Here is a 19,657-nt window from a genome sequence, read left to right on the forward strand (position 1 = left end):
CCACTGCTGGGGCAGTCTCAGGCCACTGCCTCCCCCTCCTTTCCCCCCCACAGCAGGAATTTGGAAGAGGGGCTCAGGGTAGGGGGTTGGGGCACAGGAGGAGGTGAGCACTCTGGGCGGTGCTTACCTCAGGGAGGCTCCCCGGAAGCAGTGACATCCCTTGTTTCTTAAGGGGAGGCACAGCCAGGGGGCTCTGCGTGCTGTCTTTGCCTGCAGGCACCGCCCCCACAGCTCCCATTGGCCGCAGTTCCCAGCAAATGGGAGTTGCGGAGCCAGTGCTCGGGGAGGAGGCAGGGTGCAGAGCCGTGTGGCTGTGCCTCCGCTTAGGAGCTGAGGGATGTTGCCGCTTCCAGGGCGGCGCGGAGCTGAGTAGGGAGCCTGCCAGACCCCTCACATCAGCACCAGCGCAGGTCCCAGGCTGTATGCCACTGTTCCCCCCGCACCCGCAGTGCCTCCTGGGCTGCCCCTCCCCCCCCGAGCACCCGCAGCACCCCTGGGCCACCACTCTCCCCAAGATTTAGTCGGGAATATATAGTACAAGTCATGGACAGGTCACAGGCTGTGAATTTTTGTTTACTGCCTGTAACCTGTCCATGACTTTTTTACTAAAAATACCCGTGACTAAAACATAGCCTTCACTATAGGACATGAGTTATGTTTATACATTATTGAAATTAAGTTAATACAGCCAAAGAACGAAGTCCACTTTCATGCAATATTCTTGTTTTTTGTTTGCTTACTTGTCAATTTGCAAAATTTACTAATTTCGGTGGGTCTCCGAGTCGGTGTGAATTAGTGAGGATCTATTGTGCTCCGCATTTTCCTTTATAATTGTTCTGAAGAGAACTGGTACACTTTGTAGTTCTAATTTTATACAGCTACTTAACTAATTACAGCTGTCAGTAGCAATTTTCATCTGGTGGTAATGTTCAGTTTAGCTGTAATATAGCTCCAGTGACCTCCTACTGGCCAGCATATATTATAGATCAATTTAAATAGGAAAAATGCAAGTGTCAGTTAAAATATTTTATTGAAATCCCATAACTTTAGACACAGCCTGTTATTTTAGCTAAATATTAACCGGCCTAAGCAAAGACATTGACCTGGTTGGGCACCAGCTGTTTAAGAGGCTGCCACATTTGCAAAAGACAGACACACTGAGCAAGTCCTGCTTTCACTCTTGTTTAGAGATTCTCATTAAATTATCCAGACACAATAATCAGATAGCTGCTGTTCAAGTTAATGGCACCTCTGAGCCCCTGTCAAGAGAGCTTTATTTAATGCGCAACAGACCTGGAGTGGTGCAGGTGCCATTTCAGGCCCTCATTTAATTTAAGCGGCTTTAGTTGGCATGGCAACTAGTTGAGACATCTGGGAGACATTATGCTAGGGATTGAGATTTAGGAGGATTTGTGGTATAGCAAAACAGAAATCTTATAATAAAGTGCACAGTATTGCTTTTGGGGTTTTGAATATTTTATTGGAAAATGAAAATTTCAGGATAAGTTGCAGCCAGCAGGTAAAATGAAATGTAAAAAGGCTGGCATAACTATTAAAGGGAGGCCTTTGCAAAGTGGAAATTGCTTTATTAAACTAAAAATTATTGTATTGCAATGTTGCTGAACTTCTCTTTGGGTTACATTTATGGGAGAAGTTCTAGGGAAGTTTTTGTTAGAAAATTATGTGATGTCATTAATATAACTTGGTGGGTTTTAGTACTGTACCAGTTAAAAAATTTGAATGCATTTTTAGATGATGTCTAAAACCTGGTTAGATAGAGGACCTAAAAAAAGATACTCGAAAGGAATGAAGTGAATGGTAATTTTATATGAAGCAACAAACAGGGTTGGTGGGGTAAGCAATCATTTGGCTGGGGAAGAAAGGAGGTTGCAGAATCTTACTGGGTCATCATACATGAGGTTTAAACTGTGCTGATTCACTAACCAAGGAGTAGTAAGAAGAAGGGGTGAAAATTCCTGACAGGGCTCATCTGTTTATCAATTTACTGGCTTAGATATCTTTCTGAACTCTATCTCACAGTTAGTTTGCTGTCATTTGCAGAGTTATTTAGCAGAGGATTTAGCCTAGCCATAAGTATTGAAGTAGTGGATGCATAGACGGTCTAGTGGTTTTACAGGTTAAAGGTGGGATTTTTAAAAAGCACTCAACTCAGCATTGCCTTAATGGTGTTCCCACTGAAATCATTGGTAAAACTCCTATCAACATCAGTGGCTGCAGAGTTAGGGTCAACACTTTTGAAAATCCCACTGAAAGGTGCAGAGTTTACAAAATTGTCATGGCTTGTGCACAGCAGATAGGAATGCTACTGGATTATGTCTCATTCATAAGGATTTTTGTTTCCAAAAGTCAAAGTGTCAAGTGTGAAAGATAGAATTTTCTCTTCTGGATTAGTCCATACATTTTGTTATCCTGCTTCTGGCTGTGGCCTGATGCTTCAGAAGAAGGCAGGAAAAATATTATGCCCCTCACAATTGTGCAGTGCTGTATTCTGGTGGGTGGAAGTTGAGCTGTTCCTGTCCCCTGCAGATCATCAGCTTATACCTCGAAACACAGGAGAGCCGATTGCAATTCTCTTAGCTTGAATTGCAAATGAAACGGTGTGACTCACTGAAGAAGACGCTGGACTGGGACTTGAGAGACCCATGCTCTATTTCTGGCTCTGCAGCTGACCTGATGTGTGGCCTTGGCAAGGCACTTCCTCTCTGTGGCTTTGTTTCCCCTCCTAACCTTTTTTGGCTACTTGGATTGTATATTCTTTGGGCCAAGGAGCATCTCTTAACTGTGTGTTTGAACTATGCCCACCACTACTATCTAACCACAGCTGGGGCTCTAGGCATTTGTCATAACTATAAAGGGAAGGGTAATAGCTGTCCTGTGTACAGTACTATTAATCCCTCCTGGCCAGAGACTCCAAAATCCTTTTCCCTGTAAAGGGTTAAGAAGCTCAGGTAACCTGGCTGGCATCTGACCTAAAGGACCAATAAGGGGACAAGATACTTTCAAATCTTGGGGGGGGGAAGGTTTTTGTTTGTGTTCTTTGTTTGGGAGTGTGTTCGTTCTCCGGGAATGAGAGGGACCAGACATCAATCCAGGTTCTCCACATCTTTCTAAACAAGCCTCTCCTATTTCAAACTTGTAAGTAAATAGCCAGGCAAGGCGTGTTAGTTTTCCTTTGTTTTCTCAACTTGTAAATGTACCTTTTACTAGAGTGTTTCTCTTTGTTTGCTGTACTTTGAACCTGAGACTAGAGGGGAGTCCTCTGAGCTCTTTAAGTTTGATTACCCTGTAAGGTTGATTTCCATACTGATTTTACAGAGATGATTTTTACCTTTTTCTTTAATTAAAAACCTTCTTTTTAAGAACCTGATTGATTTTTTCCTTGTTTTAGATCCAAAGGGGTTTTGGATCTTGATTCACCAGGAGTTGGTGGGAGGAAGGAGGGGAATGGTTAATTTCCCCTTGTTTTAAATCCAAGGGGTTGGATTTGTTTTCACCAGGGATTTGGTGAAGGTTTTTCAAGGTTTCCCAGGGAGGGAATCCATTGAAAATGGTGGCAGCCGAACCAGAGCTAAGCTGGTAATTAAGCTTAGAAGTTTTTATGCAGGCCCCTACATTTGTACCCTAAAGTTCAAAGTAGGGATCTCAGTCCTGACATGGTGAATAGCGGTGGGATCATTTTATACCCAAAAGCCAGTGAGATTTTTTTTTCCTTCTAGCTGCTTGGAAAGCTGAGCTGGAAGTAGATAGATGCATATCTTATCTCTCCTTGCCTGAAGGCAGAGGTGTTAAGTTTTTTTTACAGGTCCTTTGTTAAGAGAAGGGTTCAATTAGCAAATGACTGGTAAAAGGTATTTACAAGCTGAATTTTTTTTTTTTTTCTTTTTACATCCTCCGGAGTAGCTAGTTAGAAAGTTACTGTTAACTCTGCAGCAGCCAGAGCTGAGAGCTTCCCAGTTTGTCAACTGCAAAGGGGGTGACCCAGCACAAGAAAACAGGAAAATGACTACCAAAGAAGTAGCTAACAAAATAGAACTGGCCAAACTAGAAGCAGAAGAAAATGAAAGAAAACATCAGAGACTGCTTCAATTAACAAAACTCGAGACAGAGCAGAGAGAAAGAGAAGAAAAAGCCAAAGAGGAGGCCCACAAGAGAGAGATGGAGCTGAAAGAAAAAGAGATGAAGATGAAAGAAAAAGAGATGGAGGAGAGAGAAAAAGAAAGGAAGCATGAACTGGAAGTAGCAAAGGCTAAGCAGGATGCACCAGCCAATGCTAACAACCCCCCTCCAGGTACCACTTCCCATCCCAGAAGATTCCCCACCTACAAGGCAGGCGATGATACTGAGGCCTTCTTAGAAAATTTTGAAAGGGCCTGCCTTGGATACAGCATCGCTACAGACCAGTACATGGTAGAGCTGAGGCCGCAGCTCAGTGGACCCTTAGCAGAGGTGGCGGCTGAAATGCCTAAGGAACACATGAACAGTTATGAACTTTTTAAAAACAAGGCCAGACTCAGAATGGGGCTAACACCCGAGCATGCCCGTCGGCGGTTCAGAGCCCTAAAGTGGAAACCGGATGTGTCATTTACCCGTCATGCCTACCACATTGACAAAAATTGTGATGCCTGGGTATCAGGAGCAAATGTTAAATCTCTGGAAGATCTGCTTTCCCTAGTAAAAATGGAGCAGTTTTTAGAGGGTGTTCCTGAGGAAATAGAAAGGTACATCCTAGATAGGAAGCCCAAAACTGTAACTGAGGCGGGGGAGATTGGAGCCCAATGGGTGGAGGTGGCAGAAAAGAAAAAAACTAGTAGCAGTTGGAGCGAATATCAGAAGGGGCAAGCCGAAACAAAACCTTACCACCGGGGACAACCCAAGGCCCCACCCACATCCCAAGGGAAACCCCAGACGCCTTCTCACCCCACCACACCAGTCTCCACCAACCAACATCGCCCCGGTGATACCTTAGCAGGGCGATGTTTTAAATGTAATGAACTGGGACATATAAAGGCTCACTGCCCCAAGAACCCTAACCGATTACAGTTCATTACACCCCAATCACACCAAAGATCCCCAAACCCAGATGCCTCTCTCATACCCTCGGAGCGAAGGGAAACCTTGAGAGTGGGCGGAAAGAAGGTTACCGCCTGGAGGGACACTGGGGCTCAAGTGTCAACTATCCACCAATCCCTAGTGGACCCCAAACTCATCAACCCAGAGGCTACAGTGACAATTCAACCCTTCGTGTCACAATCTGTAACCTTGCCTACAGCCACGTTGCATGTCCAGTACAAGGGCTGGTCAGGAATGTGGACTTTTGCAGTCTATGACAATTATCCCATTCCCATGCTGCTGGGGGAAGATTTGGCCAACCATGTGAAGGTAGCCAAGAGGGTGGGAATAGTCACCCGCAGCCAGGCTAAGCAAGCTTTCACCCCCATCCCTGTTCCTGAGCCGTCCACCAGGGCCCCGTCTGTGTTACCGGAGACCCAGACAAAGGTGGTGGAACTGGATCCTCTGCCAACGACTGCAACAGCCGTAGTGGATCCAATCCCAAAGACCCAGCCAAAGCCAGTCCCAGAACCGGAACTGGCAACGCAACCAGCACCAGAACCATTGCCAGCCCTGAGTCCAGCCCTTGCAAACCCGTCTACAACTCCAACGCCAGAGGGCACCAGCGAGCCTGAACTGGCAGAAGCAGCAGATAACCCTACCCAAGAGGCTCAGCCAGAGCCTGAGTTACCACATAGTGCACCAGCGGACAGCGGTTCACAGTCAATGGAAACAGCCCCAGCACCTGCATCGCTTCCAGAGGGACCAAGCCCCAGTCCACAGTCCAAGGAGGAACTGATGTCTCCAGCATCAAGGGAACAGTTCCAGGCCGAGCAGGAAGCAGATGACAGCCTTCAGAAAGCTTGGGCGGCGGCGCGGAGCACCCCACCGCCTCTCAGCTCTTCTAACCGATCCCGGTTTGTTGTAGAACAAGGACTTTTATACAAGGAGACTCTTTCTGGTGGGCACCAGGAAGACTGGCATCCTCAAAGACAGTTGGTAGTTCCCACTAAGTATCGGGTAAAGCTCTTGAGCTTAGCCCATGATCATCCCAGTGGCCATTCTGGGGTGAACAGAACCAAGGACCGGTTGGGGAAGTCCTTCCACTGGGAGGGAATGGGCAAGGACGTTGCTAATTATGTCCGGTCTTGTGAGGTGTGCCAACGAGTGGGAAAACCCCAAGACCAGGTTAAAGCCCCTCTCCAGCCACTACCCATAATTGAGGTCCCATTTCAGCGCGTAGCTGTGGATATTCTGGGTCCTTTCCCAAAGAAGACACCCAGAGGAAAGCAGTACGTACTGACTTTCATGGATTTTGCTACCCGATGGCCGGAAGCAGTACCCTTAAGCAACACCAGGGCTAAAAGTGTGTGCCAGGCATTAACAGACATTTTTGCCAGGGTAGGTTGGCCCTCCGACATCCTTACAGATTCGGGAACTAACTTCCTGGCAGGAACCATGGAAAACCTGTGGGAAGCTCATGGGGTGAATCACTTGGTTGCCACCCCTTACCACCATGAAACCAATGGCCTGGTGGAGAGGTTTAATGGAACTTTGGGGGCCATGATACGTAAATTTGTAAATGAACACTCCAATGATTGGGACCTCGTGTTGCAGCAGTTGCTTTTTGCCTACAGGGCTGTACCACATCCCAGTTTAGGGTTTTCACCATTTGAACTTGTGTATGGCCGTGAGGTTAAGGGGCCATTACAGTTGGTGAAGCAGCAATGGGAGGGGTTTACGCCTTCTCCAGGAACAAACATTCTAGACTTTGTAAGCAACCTACAAAACACCCTCCGACATTCTTTGGCCCTTGCTAAAGAAAACCTAAAGGATGCTCAGGAAGAGCAAAAGGCCTGGTATGATAAGCATTCCAGAGAACGGTCCTTCAAAGTAGGAGACCAAGTCATGGTCTTAAAGGCAATCCAGGCCCATAAAATGGAAGCATCGTGGGAAGGACCATTCACGGTCCAGGAGCGCCTAGGAGCTGTTAACTATCTCATAGCCTCCCCCACCTCCAACATAAAGCCTAAGGTATACCATGTTAATTCTCTTAAGCCCTTTTATTCCAGAGAATTAAACGTTTGCCAGTTTACTGCCCAGGAAACAGATGACGCGGAGTGGCCTGAAGGTGTCTACTACGAAGGAAAAAAGGATGGTGGCGTGGAAGAGGTGAACCTCTCCATGACCCTTGGACGTCTGCAGCGACAGCAGATCAAGGAGCTGTGCACAAGCTTTGCACCAATTTTCTCAGCCACTCCAGGATGGACCGAACGGGCATACCACTCCATTGACACAGGTAATGCTCACCCTATTAGAACCCCACCCTACCGGGAGTCACCTCATGCCAAAGCTGCTATACAAAGGGAGATCCAGGACATGCTACAGATGGGTATAATCCGCCCCTCTAAGAGTGCATGGGCATCTCCAGTGGTTCTAGTTCCCAAACCAGATGGGGAAATACGCTTTTGCGTGGACTACCGTAAGCTAAATGCTGTAACTCGTCCTGACAACTATCCAATGCCACGCACAGATGAGCTATTGGAGAAATTGGGACATGCCCAATTCATCTCTACTTTGGACTTAACCAAGGGGTACTGGCAAGTACCACTAGATGAACCCGCTAAGGAAAGGTCAGCCTTCGTCACCCAGGCAGGGATGTATGAATTCAATGTACTCCCTTTCGGGTTGCGAAATGCACCCGCCACCTTCCAAAGACTTGTAGATGGTCTCCTAGCAGGATTGGGAGAATCTGCAGTTGCCTACCTCGACGATGTGGCCATTTTTTCTGATTCATGGGCAGAGCACATGGAGCACCTGGAAAAAGTTTTCGAGCGCATCCAGCAGGCAGGGCTAACTGTTAAGGCTAAAAAGTGTCAAATAGGCCAAAACAGAGTGACTTACCTGGGGCACCAGGTGGGTCAAGGAACTATAAATCCCATACAGGCCAAAGTGGATGCTATCCAAAAGTGGCCGGTTCCAAAGTCTAAGAAACAGGTCCAATCCTTCTTAGGCTTGGCTGGATATTATAGGCGATTTGTACCCCACTACAGCCAAATCGCCGCCCCGCTGACAGACCTAACCAGAAAGAAACAGCCAAATGCAGTTCAGTGGACTGATGAGTGTCAAAAGGCCTTTAACCAGCTTAAGGCAACACTCATGTCTGACCCTGTGCTAAGGGCCCCAGACTTTGACAAACCGTTCCAAGTAACCACAGATGCGTCCGAGCGAGGCGTGGGAGCAGTTTTAATGCAGGAAGGACCGGATCAAGAATTCCATCCTGTCGTATTTCTCAGTAAGAAACTGTCTGAGAGGGAAAGCCATTGGTCAATCAGCGAAAAGGAATGCTATGCCATTGTGTACGCGCTGGAAAAGCTACGCCCATATGTTTGGGGACGGCGTTTCCAACTACAAACAGACCATGCTGCGCTACAGTGGCTTCATACCGCCAAGGGAAATAACAAAAAACTTCTTCGGTGGAGTTTAGCTCTCCAAGATTTTGATTTTGAAATACAACACATTTCGGGAGCTTCTAACAAAGTGGCTGATGCACTCTCCCGGGAAAGTTTCCCAGAGTTAACTGGTTAACAATTGTTTTTGGAATGAAACATATTGTTAGTTTTTATATAATCAGTAGTATGTCTAAAGGTACATGTGTCTTATTAACTCTGTTTTCTCCTAGAACTCCAGGAAGAAATCACAGCCAGTGTGGAACCGAACATCCAACACTATCTGTGATTTGGGGGGCGTGTCATAACTATAAAGGGAAGGGTAATAGCTGTCCTGTGTACAGTACTATTAATCCCTCCTGGCCAGAGACTCCAAAATCCTTTTCCCTGTAAAGGGTTAAGAAGCTCAGGTAACCTGGCTGGCATCTGACCTAAAGGACCAATAAGGGGACAAGATACTTTCAAATCTTGGGGGGGGGAAGGTTTTTGTTTGTGTTCTTTGTTTGGGAGTGTGTTCGTTCTCCGGGAATGAGAGGGACCAGACATCAATCCAGGTTCTCCACATCTTTCTAAACAAGCCTCTCCTATTTCAAACTTGTAAGTAAATAGCCAGGCAAGGCGTGTTAGTTTTCCTTTGTTTTCTCAACTTGTAAATGTACCTTTTACTAGAGTGTTTCTCTTTGTTTGCTGTACTTTGAACCTGAGACTAGAGGGGAGTCCTCTGAGCTCTTTAAGTTTGATTACCCTGTAAGGTTGATTTCCATACTGATTTTACAGAGATGATTTTTACCTTTTTCTTTAATTAAAAACCTTCTTTTTAAGAACCTGATTGATTTTTTCCTTGTTTTAGATCCAAAGGGGTTTTGGATCTTGATTCACCAGGAGTTGGTGGGAGGAAGGAGGGGAATGGTTAATTTCCCCTTGTTTTAAATCCAAGGGGTTGGATTTGTTTTCACCAGGGATTTGGTGAAGGTTTTTCAAGGTTTCCCAGGGAGGGAATCCATTGAAAATGGTGGCAGCCGAACCAGAGCTAAGCTGGTAATTAAGCTTAGAAGTTTTTATGCAGGCCCCTACATTTGTACCCTAAAGTTCAGGCTCTGCAGCTGACCTGATGTGTGGCCTTGGCAAGGCACTTCCTCTCTGTGGCTTTGTTTCCCCTCCTAACCTTTTTTGGCTACTTGGATTGTATATTCTTTGGGCCAAGGAGCATCTCTTAACTGTGTGTTTGAACTATGCCCACCACTACTATCTAACCACAGCTGGGGCTCTAGGCATTCTTATAATATAAATAATAATAGTGTATTGAAAATAAGGTCACAATATTTGACTGACCATCTGCAACAGTGAGTACATTAAGTTACTTGTATATTAGTACAGCAAATCCCAGAATTTTCCTTTTCATTTTGAATGTGGCTGTCCCCTGAAAAACAGCTGGGTAAACATAGTATGTTTCTTTATTCTCCTATCAAACTTGCTCAGTTTATACATCAAAGTAAGATTTTTCTGAACCATCAGCATTAGAAATTCAACTTTTACTTGAAAATCAAGACCTACTGGCTCTACTTCAGACTGTCCATCATTGCAAACGCTCATCAACAATAAAGAATGCAAATCAGTACTTAGCTGGCGATTTTGTTGACGCAGGAGGCAGAATAAAATACAACTTGCTTTTCAGCAGCTATGTATGCTCTTTGCTGCTGACATGAGCAAAAACGTGTCAGTAAAGTAAGCAGATATGTCTGATGTGGTGAGCAGCCATCATCAGCACCCAAGGTACCCTTTTTTTTTTTTTTTTTTTTTTGAGTTACTTTTTTGTCCATAACCTCCACATTCAGGAAATTGACAACTTCATCAGTTTCCGGACAGCCTTGTTTCTGTGGTCCCTCTGCTGTATTTCTCCATTTGTGAAAGATAGTATTTTGCGATTTCTGAGCAGACATGCCCCCCTTCTTAATTTACATCGCTACATTGATGTCAGCAAGAATAACAGCACTTGGAATATTCAGCGACTGTTGTAAATCACCAGCAGTCTCCTACACCTGTTGCTTTGTGTGTGTGACAGCACACCAATTGGTGGCTTTTGCCTTTTCTTCCACAGAGAGGTGCTATTTTTTTAAATTGGAACTTGAAAGAGATTTACAACCAGTGATTTGTATGTGTGTGCATGGAAGGAGATTTGGAGCTTGTGGAAGTGAAATATTGATACTACAGGTAGAGCTGGCACAATGCACTGTTCAAACTTCCTATAAGAGCAATGCACTACTGACCTACAATACCCCTGCTTGGGATGTATTTTTCAACTGTATTGACCTCTATCAATTGGTCTGGTTATGTGATGTGGATATATTTCCACTAAGGATTAAGATGATGCCACCAGAATCGCATGTAATTTATTATTTAATAAGAATTTTGAGCCCAAAATTACAGGCTTTAAAATACGATTAAATTAATACTGGGCATCTTATCCTTCATGAACCATGTTTTGGCTTTCAAATAGTTTTGTAATGTATATACATAAGTATAAATGTGGCTTTGTTCAGTAATTAAGTTTTCTCTTGTAACTAAACTGTCAAGTAATTCTTGTGGAAGTCTGGAGATTTGACCTCTATTATATCAGTCAAGAAGCTTTATTCTTTTGTTATTCTATGGCTTTGAGCTATACGGTTTAAAATTCTTGTGAGCAAGAGTAACTGTTTCAAATGGATTATATGCAGCACTCTCTGTACTTTCCTTAACTAATAACTTGAAGATACGTTGTCACCGAATTGATGCAAAGTGACCTCCATAAGATTATCGTCTCTCCTCAACCACTCAGCTCGGATCATGTCAAAGTTTTTCTTTACCAGATTTTAAGAGGTAACTTTTGTTTAAAATTGATGAATCAATATTGAACTAAGTGGTGTATTCTTACTTGGTAATTTTCTCTTCGTAGTTTCTGAACTTTTACTCCCAAGATTGCCTCACTAATGTGTAGAACAAGATATATTTAATAAATTGTTTTGTTACTTAATGTTGTCTTTGAAAGAATAGCAAATGTGTACAAGAAGCTCTGGGCTTTGCTGCTTTTTTAGAGTACTGTATGTATAAAGGTGGCAATCCTTGTGCTTTAACCTGAATGACTTTTCTAATGGTTACTGAAAAGATGAAGTACAACACTGATTTTTTTAAACTATGGATCTTGTGAAGTAAAGTGGCCTTTTGAATTAGGCTGCAGAGAAGACACCTGAGGCCATCCTATCTGGTGAATACATTTTAGCCAGAACTAAATATGATGCTATATTGTAAAACAACATAATTGAAATTGATGTAGAAATGGCCACTAAAATTGGCTCAGTACAAATAATCTTAGGATACTGGTTATAAATTTGGATCTTTCAGTAGATTCGGAAATACTGATTCAGGTTAATGAGTTGGACTTCTGACTTGTAATCAGTTCTAAACTGCCTCACTTTCTATGTGTTCTTTTTTGTTTTCTCCACCCACAATGAAAATCAGCTGAAAATAAACGGAGGCCATTTTTTCTTGATAAAAATAGTTATTGGGTTATATTCAGCAATGTCAGAACAAGGAGGTGTAACGTACATCCAAAGGCGGTACTGTCCCCCAGCCAAGCCTGTTGAACCAGAGGAAAGGTTTATCCCTCTGAAGGACAAATTGTGTTTGTGCCTCTGTCGTGAGTTGGCTTTAGAGTAAGTGGTAGTACACATCAACTTTAATTTCCATCAAGATGACAATGTAATGCTGCCAGTTGGAGCCTCTTCAGAGAGCTCTGTGAATAATTTTTGATTCTATCTGCCCTGGTCACTTGACCTTTGACCTCAGCACTACCCATTTTGTCCCATATGAGGATCAGGTCACTTTTCTATTGACCAGATTTTGTCTGCTACATTTCCAATACTTAGTAAACTTCACACTGACCTCATTCCTTTCATGGACGCTTACTCCATGATGAGCTTTAGTGAGGTGCTTCCTGAATTTTTTGTTTGTTTGTTAAAATGGACCAGAGTTGCAACCACGGAGACTATAAAAGCACAAGGGAAGCAGCTGCAAGGGGGATAACTCATGGGAATGGTTTGTCCTCTCCCCTCCGAGCCTGATGAAAGTTGAAAGGCCTCTAGTGGCAGTGACCAAATGCTCTGAGTTGCTTTGTTTTGTTTGGAAGTTTTTTGTAGTAATAAAGTTAGCCCTGAATAAAGGGCCTTGGGCTAAACCGTAGTTTGGGACTTTATTTTAAATTCCATGGCTGGTGTCTGCCCACCAGTTTACAAGGTAATAAACAACAGAAAATCATCACAGCAACTGTGAGCTGTAAAATAATTACATTGAACCAAAACCTGTGTTGTATATTGTACTGCTCACGCTACTTCCTCTTGAACACTCCTCTTAAAAACTTCTAGTTATACGTCAATTGAATGTTAGTGCTTCAGAAATTATGTAATTGAAATAGATATATTTACTTATAAGAACTGTTTATAATATAATTATAATTTTATACAGTAATATGGTACTTTTATAGGAAAACAGAGGAAGAAAATACGTTGAAAAGTTTGTCTGCTTAAATAATTTGCTCTCTATGACCTGGATCCTGCAAAGACTTATTTATATGTTTAACTTCATTCTTGATTAGTAAAGTAGTGAGTTAAAGTCAATGGGACTACTAGTAGTGTGTAAAGTTAAGCAGATGCATAAGTCTTTGCAGGTTCAGGATTTATGATGCCTTTCAGGAAAATATGTCCTCAGTCATAGATTATAGTAGAGAATATATTTATTTTGTTTAATATTTCAGGTCTGAAATATCTACATTCAGCTGGGATTTTACATCGAGACATTAAACCAGGGAACCTACTTGTGAACAGCAACTGTGTTCTTAAGGTGGTATCTAAATTTATTTAAAATTTGTACAGTTCATTATATATCTGGGGTCATGGTCAAAAAGATTTGTCGGTTAATAAAATCTTTCCCCAGTTAAGTGTTTTCATAAGTAAAAGCAGCCCCACACCTCCCCCCCAAAAAACAAGAGTAAAGCTATATGGGCAGAAAAAATTTTCCGTATACTTCAGTGGAAACTGCTGTGTGCTTAGCCGTTTTGAAAAGCCTGTAATACGTTTGTGTTGCTACTGCACTGTTAGTAACACATTGCCACCATGAAGGTAGCAGTGAATGCTGGAGATTTCTCCTTTAATTTATTTTTATATTTTTAAGGGTAAGGAAATGTGCCCTACTGTAACTAAACCAGCTTTATTTGTTTTTAATTTAATTAGGTCCTTAATTTGAAAATCTTGGCTGGCTACTTTTTCCTTTACCCTAATAAAAAGAAACTAAAAAAAAAAACTAAGAACAGCCGCACTCTGTAGTGACAGGAAAGGCCAAATCTCACTGCTGACATCTTTAAGGAGCACCATCAAAAAGGGAAATGTGTATTGGAATGAATCATTTTGAGCCCAGGAAGTTGTCAGTGATCTTTTAGGAGCAAAATGCTGGATTGGGATTTTAATATTAAATTTAACAGTGTGATGCCAGCTGAAAAATATATTGTCACTTCAAGAATATCTAAATTATAGACATTTTAGGTATTTAAATATTTATGCAACTAAATAACATAATAGGCCCCCCCCAAAAAAACACTTTTTATTTAAAAAAAAAAAAAAAAAAAAAAAAAAAGCTTGCTTATGCAGTTATTGCAATATGCAGATTTTAAAAAACAATTAATGCTGGTTTGGGATTTTATACTTTGTTACTAAAGACATATCTGTGGGAAATGCACTAAGTATTTTGGTAATTTTTTTTATTTATTTACCTTCTCAATTTAGATTTGTGATTTTGGATTGGCCAGGGTGGAAGAATTAGATGAATCTCGTCACATGACTCAGGAAGTTGTCACTCAGTATTATCGGGCTCCGGAAATCCTGATGGGCAGCCGTCACTACAGCAATGCTATTGATATTTGGTCTGTGGGCTGTATCTTTGCAGAACTACTTGGCCGAAGAATATTGTTTCAGGCCCAAAGTCCCATTCAGCAGGTATAACTAAACTTCACTGTAAAAGTCTTCACTATAGTGTACTGCAGAATTCTTTGAAATCATCACATTTGAACCTCAAACCTGCTTTTGTATCACCTGCTTTACACACAGGCAAAAAAATTTCCAATTTGGTCTATGTTGAAATAAGGTGAACGTGATCTGAGACCAACAGATTTTAACATTTAGCAAAAAGAAAAAAACTATTGGGTTTCAGTTGATATTTACATGCTGATACTGTGTACACAGTGCTGCATTTCAACTTAATTTAGAAAAAATAAATTTGGCAATTAGTATGATTAACGGTCAAATTGCTTCAGGATTGTTTTAACAGAGTTCAGAACACATGAATTTAAACAATATTTTGATCTGTTGTATAATTCATAATTTTAAAAAGAATGTAAACAGTAGCTCCGAATACTCCCCCAACACTGAAACCTTCAGATTGTCTAACATAAGATTTTTAAACAAAACAGACAAACAAAGCCTTGTATGCATATGCCCTTTTGGTGTTCCTCAGCCTTGTTCTGGAAGAAGCAATTCTCAAGATGAGGGTGATAGTCTCAGATGCAACACAGCAACAAGGGTTTCATCTGTAGTGGTGACTTCTGTGACGTTAACAGCTGTCCTGTAGGAGCTATACTGAGACCATCAACTTACTTAAAATCAGCCACTGAAATGTCAGTGTAGCTATGAATGTTATAGGAATGCAACCCAGTAACTTAAAGATGAAAGTGTGACAGTTGTGTGTCCCCTGAGCTGTTAAATATGGTTAAGGGGAGAAAGTTATAGTTAAATGTTAACGATATGGGAAACTGTAGATGTGGGCCAGATCCGCAGTTGATGTAAATTGGCATTGCTTCATTGAAGCCGATAGAGTTACATCAGTTTACAACAGATAAGGATCTGATCAGTTAATTCCACAGTGGTATTGCTGGTTTCATATTTACACTTATGTTTGGGTAATTTACAATATATACTTTCTCAATTTCAAAAAGAAGAAAACCCTAACACATGAGCTATCTCGTTTCCCCCATCTGGTTATGTTTATAGGTATTTGTTTTATTACTTCAGTACCTATACTTAAAAATCATTTGTTGGGGGAAGGGCTAGACATATACTCAACACCAAGCAAAAGTGTTAAGTGTGCAAAGTGGCACCTTTATAGATTGGGATCTCTGCTGGAGAGTAGGAAATGATCTCGTATTTACAGGGGACTGGCCGCTTTAACAGCAAGAAATGCTTTGGTGGTGTGTAAGCAATAATCACACTTCCCTATTTTGTACTGACAGTCAAAGTGGGTTGTCATCCATATTAGCCTGTACAATGATAATGGCTTTACTCTGCAGGGAAAGCTTTGCAATTGAGCCATTAGCTCAAGTGCATAATGGTCATATAGGAACATTTGGAACTTGGGTGATAATCTGCCCACTGACTTTTTCTAAGAAGTTTGACCTGGCATTTGGCAGTGTCTTTTTTTTCACCATAAATATGCATGTACATGCACAGGCTTGTGGGCAATAAGAGTAAAAAAAATCATACTATAGAGTATTTATTGCTTACACAAATAAAGAAATGTACACAAAGCAAACTCAACAAGACAAACTCAAAACAAGGCATTATCTAAGGTGTATAGGGTAGTGAATATCTTTTTGTTCTGTTTTTGTTCAACACCTGTCACAATAGGGTCCTGGTCCATGACTGGGGCTCCTTGACACTACAATAATACTAACAACAACTCCCATACAGTTAACTTGCTTTCCCACTACCCAAAACCAGACTACTCTTCCCTGGGTCCTGGGCAGGCCTTTTACTTTTACTTATTCTTGCCTCCCAAACAAATTCACCGCTCATGTAATTTAACACCATTTCTTTACATCAGCAATTCTACAAAGGAGATGAAAATCATTCTTTATCTAATGGATAATTTAAATTCAAGAACATCTAATTTTAAAAGGCTGCACAAAATTGAATACACATAGCCTAAATATCTACTGATGAACATTTAATCTAAAAAGAAAACTAAAGCAGGTTCTGTTAAAGACATTTTTCATGTTTTGATTCTTTGCTCTAAACTAACATTAAACAGACTAAGCACTCTTGTTCACATAAGAATTTCTCACAGTTGAAGGCATTGGAATTTGGCTTTATATAATACTTTGCATAATAGTTCTGATCATAAGTTGTTTTATCACTGAAAAATATTTTGCCATCTATGTGCATTTGTATGTGGCTGTTTTTACCTATCCTTCATTGCTCAGTGCTTTGAGGTGTACTGTTGACATTCAAACAAGACTAGACATTCAGTTTGTAGTATGCATAACTTATTTTAAATGGTATTTTCAAAAATTATAACAGAGTAAATCTAGTTTTTTTAAATTACAATAAAACGTTTCCGTAAACCTACACTAAATACTCCCAAACATGATAGTGAATGGTTTGTTTGCCTTTGCCATTAATCTAGTTTTATTTTAGTGTCTATTTAAAACTGATTGCACTTGTGTAGTTTATTAAAAGTAAAAATTTAACTTTGGAAGCTTATTTCAGACTGAATCAGACTTTACAAATCCATTGTTCCAGCTTTGTGTGAATTTAAAGATAAGCATATCTCTGAAATTAATCTGTAATGTACGTATTCTGCACCTACAGTTGGATTTGATCACAGATCTATTGGGAACACCGTCACTAGAAGCAATGAGGACGGCTTGTGAAGGCGCCAAGGCGCACATACTCAGGGGTCCTCATAAACAGGTATGAGTTGCACTTCTCTCTCTCTCTCTCTCTCACACACACACACACACACACACACACACACACACACACACACAAAATATATATATATATGAATGAATTCATTGGTGTGTGTGCGCACACGCACAATCTACTGAGCCTGCTCTTGCCCTCTTCAAAACTCATTCAGTCAGAGTTTATAAATTTAGTGTTTCCTCTGTGTGGGATTTTCCCCCCTCAAACTTTCCATCTTGGTAACTAACAGGCCAACAAAAAAGCCAAACACAGAACAATACAGTAAAAGATGGATCCATTATTTTGTAAACATCCTGTACAATAAAAGTATTCGCTTCATCTCTGTGAAATTCCCTGTTTTATTAAGATAAACCTCTCTAAGAAGTTCATGGGGAAAACCAAAAATAATTAACGTAACTTTTATGCAAGAAGTTATCAGAAGTTTAAAAAACACCACCTGCCATTCTTCCCTGTGGTTCCTATTTGTCACCTGTACTTCTATAAATAATGTATGTAAGCATCTCACCCATCTGTATTCATTAATATGATCTGTTATAAAATGTTGCCTCTGCCTGTTAGCCACTCCTGAATTTACCCAAGATGGCTCTTGGATTAGCACTGATCAAAATTGCAGCTAGTCAAAATGCTGTTGAGACAAAGCAGTTTTTCATTTGTAAATTGCACTTGCGGCTGCAACCTCACAAATATTTCTCTGACTGGCATGGGCAAAAATCTTCCAATTTTAGGACAGGCTGCGTCATCACAGTCACTTTAAAGGAGGATGTAAGGAGAGGCATAGATTAAAATCAATAGTATAGTTCAGAAAGCTGCTGAGACGCTCTGTATTGATAGGAGGTTAGATCAGTAGGTCTTTTCCTCCTGTAATATCTGGTTCTGAGGAAACCGAACACTCCATCAGTTGACTGACAAATGGTAAAAATGAACAAAAAACATGACATGTATACTTTATCTCACTGAAAAATTTGATATATGTATGTTTGTCTTTGTTCTTTCTTTGTCTTAATGTGAAGAGCCTAGTTCATGCCACAATAACAATAATACTAAAGAAATTAGTGTTTTGTTGATACACTGCTACCTAATTGTAACTCAGGAGTTCCTGTCTCCTAACAATGTTCAATCCAAGTTGCCTCTACACCATTGTGGGATATTTTTTATATTTACTGTAGAAATGTTCTCAGGATCTTCTCTATCCGTTTTAAAATAAGCCATTTTGGTTTGCAAACACTTCAGGAGACTGTCCATTAGTCTTCTAAAATATACAGTACTGTATTTTTTTTTTAATGAATACTAAACTACTTATTTTGCAATGTCTGAAACAGGAGTGTTTATTTTCTATGTTTTGCTTACAGATGCACCGGATCACAAGAAGTTATGAGCAAACCCATTCTAAATGCATACCTTTTAAAAATAAAATAGTTTTAAGTCGTAAGCATTTATATCCCTTTGTGTCACGGTTTCCAAGTGCTGTACAAGCACTGGGATCAGAACTCAGGAGTTCTTGCATGCAAATCATGTAGAATCCACGACACCAAGATGCTTCACCAGTGCGTTGTGTTATGTAGATAAATATCTCCTGAGTTCTAACCCCAGTGCTGATACTGGTCTTGGACAAGCCACTTAATCTGTCTCTTTATACCATTTGTATGATGGGGTAGTAACAGGAGGGGTAAGAGGCTTGACTAGTTCTTGTACAGCACTTTGAGATTATAAAGTGATGTTAATGCTAGAACATTTCTAGTGCTTTGTCTGGATTTGTACATACATTGAATCTCCGGATGGTATCTGTAAGCAAAATGCTGAAAATAAACTACTGTTTCAGACACTGGCTAGTATCCATTTTTTTAAAAATGTACAGGACTGTACACTTTAAAAGATCAAGGACATTCCTCAAATGCTTTAAAACCAAAATTACCAATTTCAAAATTGATAGAAAAAAATTAGAGAATTTCTAGGGTTTAAAAAAAAAAAGAGGGGATGGGTGTGTGTGTGGGGGGGCATTATGAATAATACAAGAGAAAGTTTATGGGCTCTTCAATTCTTATTGAACCCCTGGTATGGCTTGCACATGAGTAAAGTTAAGCACGTGTGCTTAATTCTTTGTCGTATCAGGCTCATAGTTTGTTTAAGGAATTCCATGAATCTGTATCTAATTTCTAAGGAATGAGGAAGATAAGAAGTTCCTCATGAATAAGTGTTTGTCATTTCTCCAAACTTTTATAGTAACAATTGCCATCCTTCATTGGTATGTACTTAACTATAAAACATAATTTGAGAGCAGTGGTACATAGAAAGTTAGATACTGCAAAACCTGTTCTTAGAATGAGTTTTATGGTGTGGGAGAGGTTCTGTATTGGT

General features: G+C 41.0%; 1 protein-coding gene across 2 annotated transcripts in view; it reads left to right on the top strand.

Moving 5' to 3' along the window:
• The window catches only part of NLK (nemo like kinase), a 114,882-nt gene that overhangs the window by 76,286 nt on the left and 18,939 nt on the right, over window positions 1-19,657 (top strand). For both annotated transcript variants that reach the window (XM_054008379.1, XM_054008378.1), the window contains exons 4-7: window positions 11,269-11,375; window positions 13,306-13,391; window positions 14,330-14,539; window positions 17,186-17,287. In XM_054008379.1, coding sequence (XP_053864354.1) covers window positions 11,269-11,375; window positions 13,306-13,391; window positions 14,330-14,539; window positions 17,186-17,287 — 505 coding nt within the window. The remainder of the gene's footprint in view (window positions 1-11,268; window positions 11,376-13,305; window positions 13,392-14,329; window positions 14,540-17,185; window positions 17,288-19,657) is intronic.

The sequence above is a fragment of the Malaclemys terrapin genome, chromosome 18, assembly GCF_027887155.1.
Source record: "Malaclemys terrapin pileata isolate rMalTer1 chromosome 18, rMalTer1.hap1, whole genome shotgun sequence".
In the NCBI taxonomy this organism is placed as follows: Eukaryota; Metazoa; Chordata; order Testudines; family Emydidae; genus Malaclemys; species Malaclemys terrapin.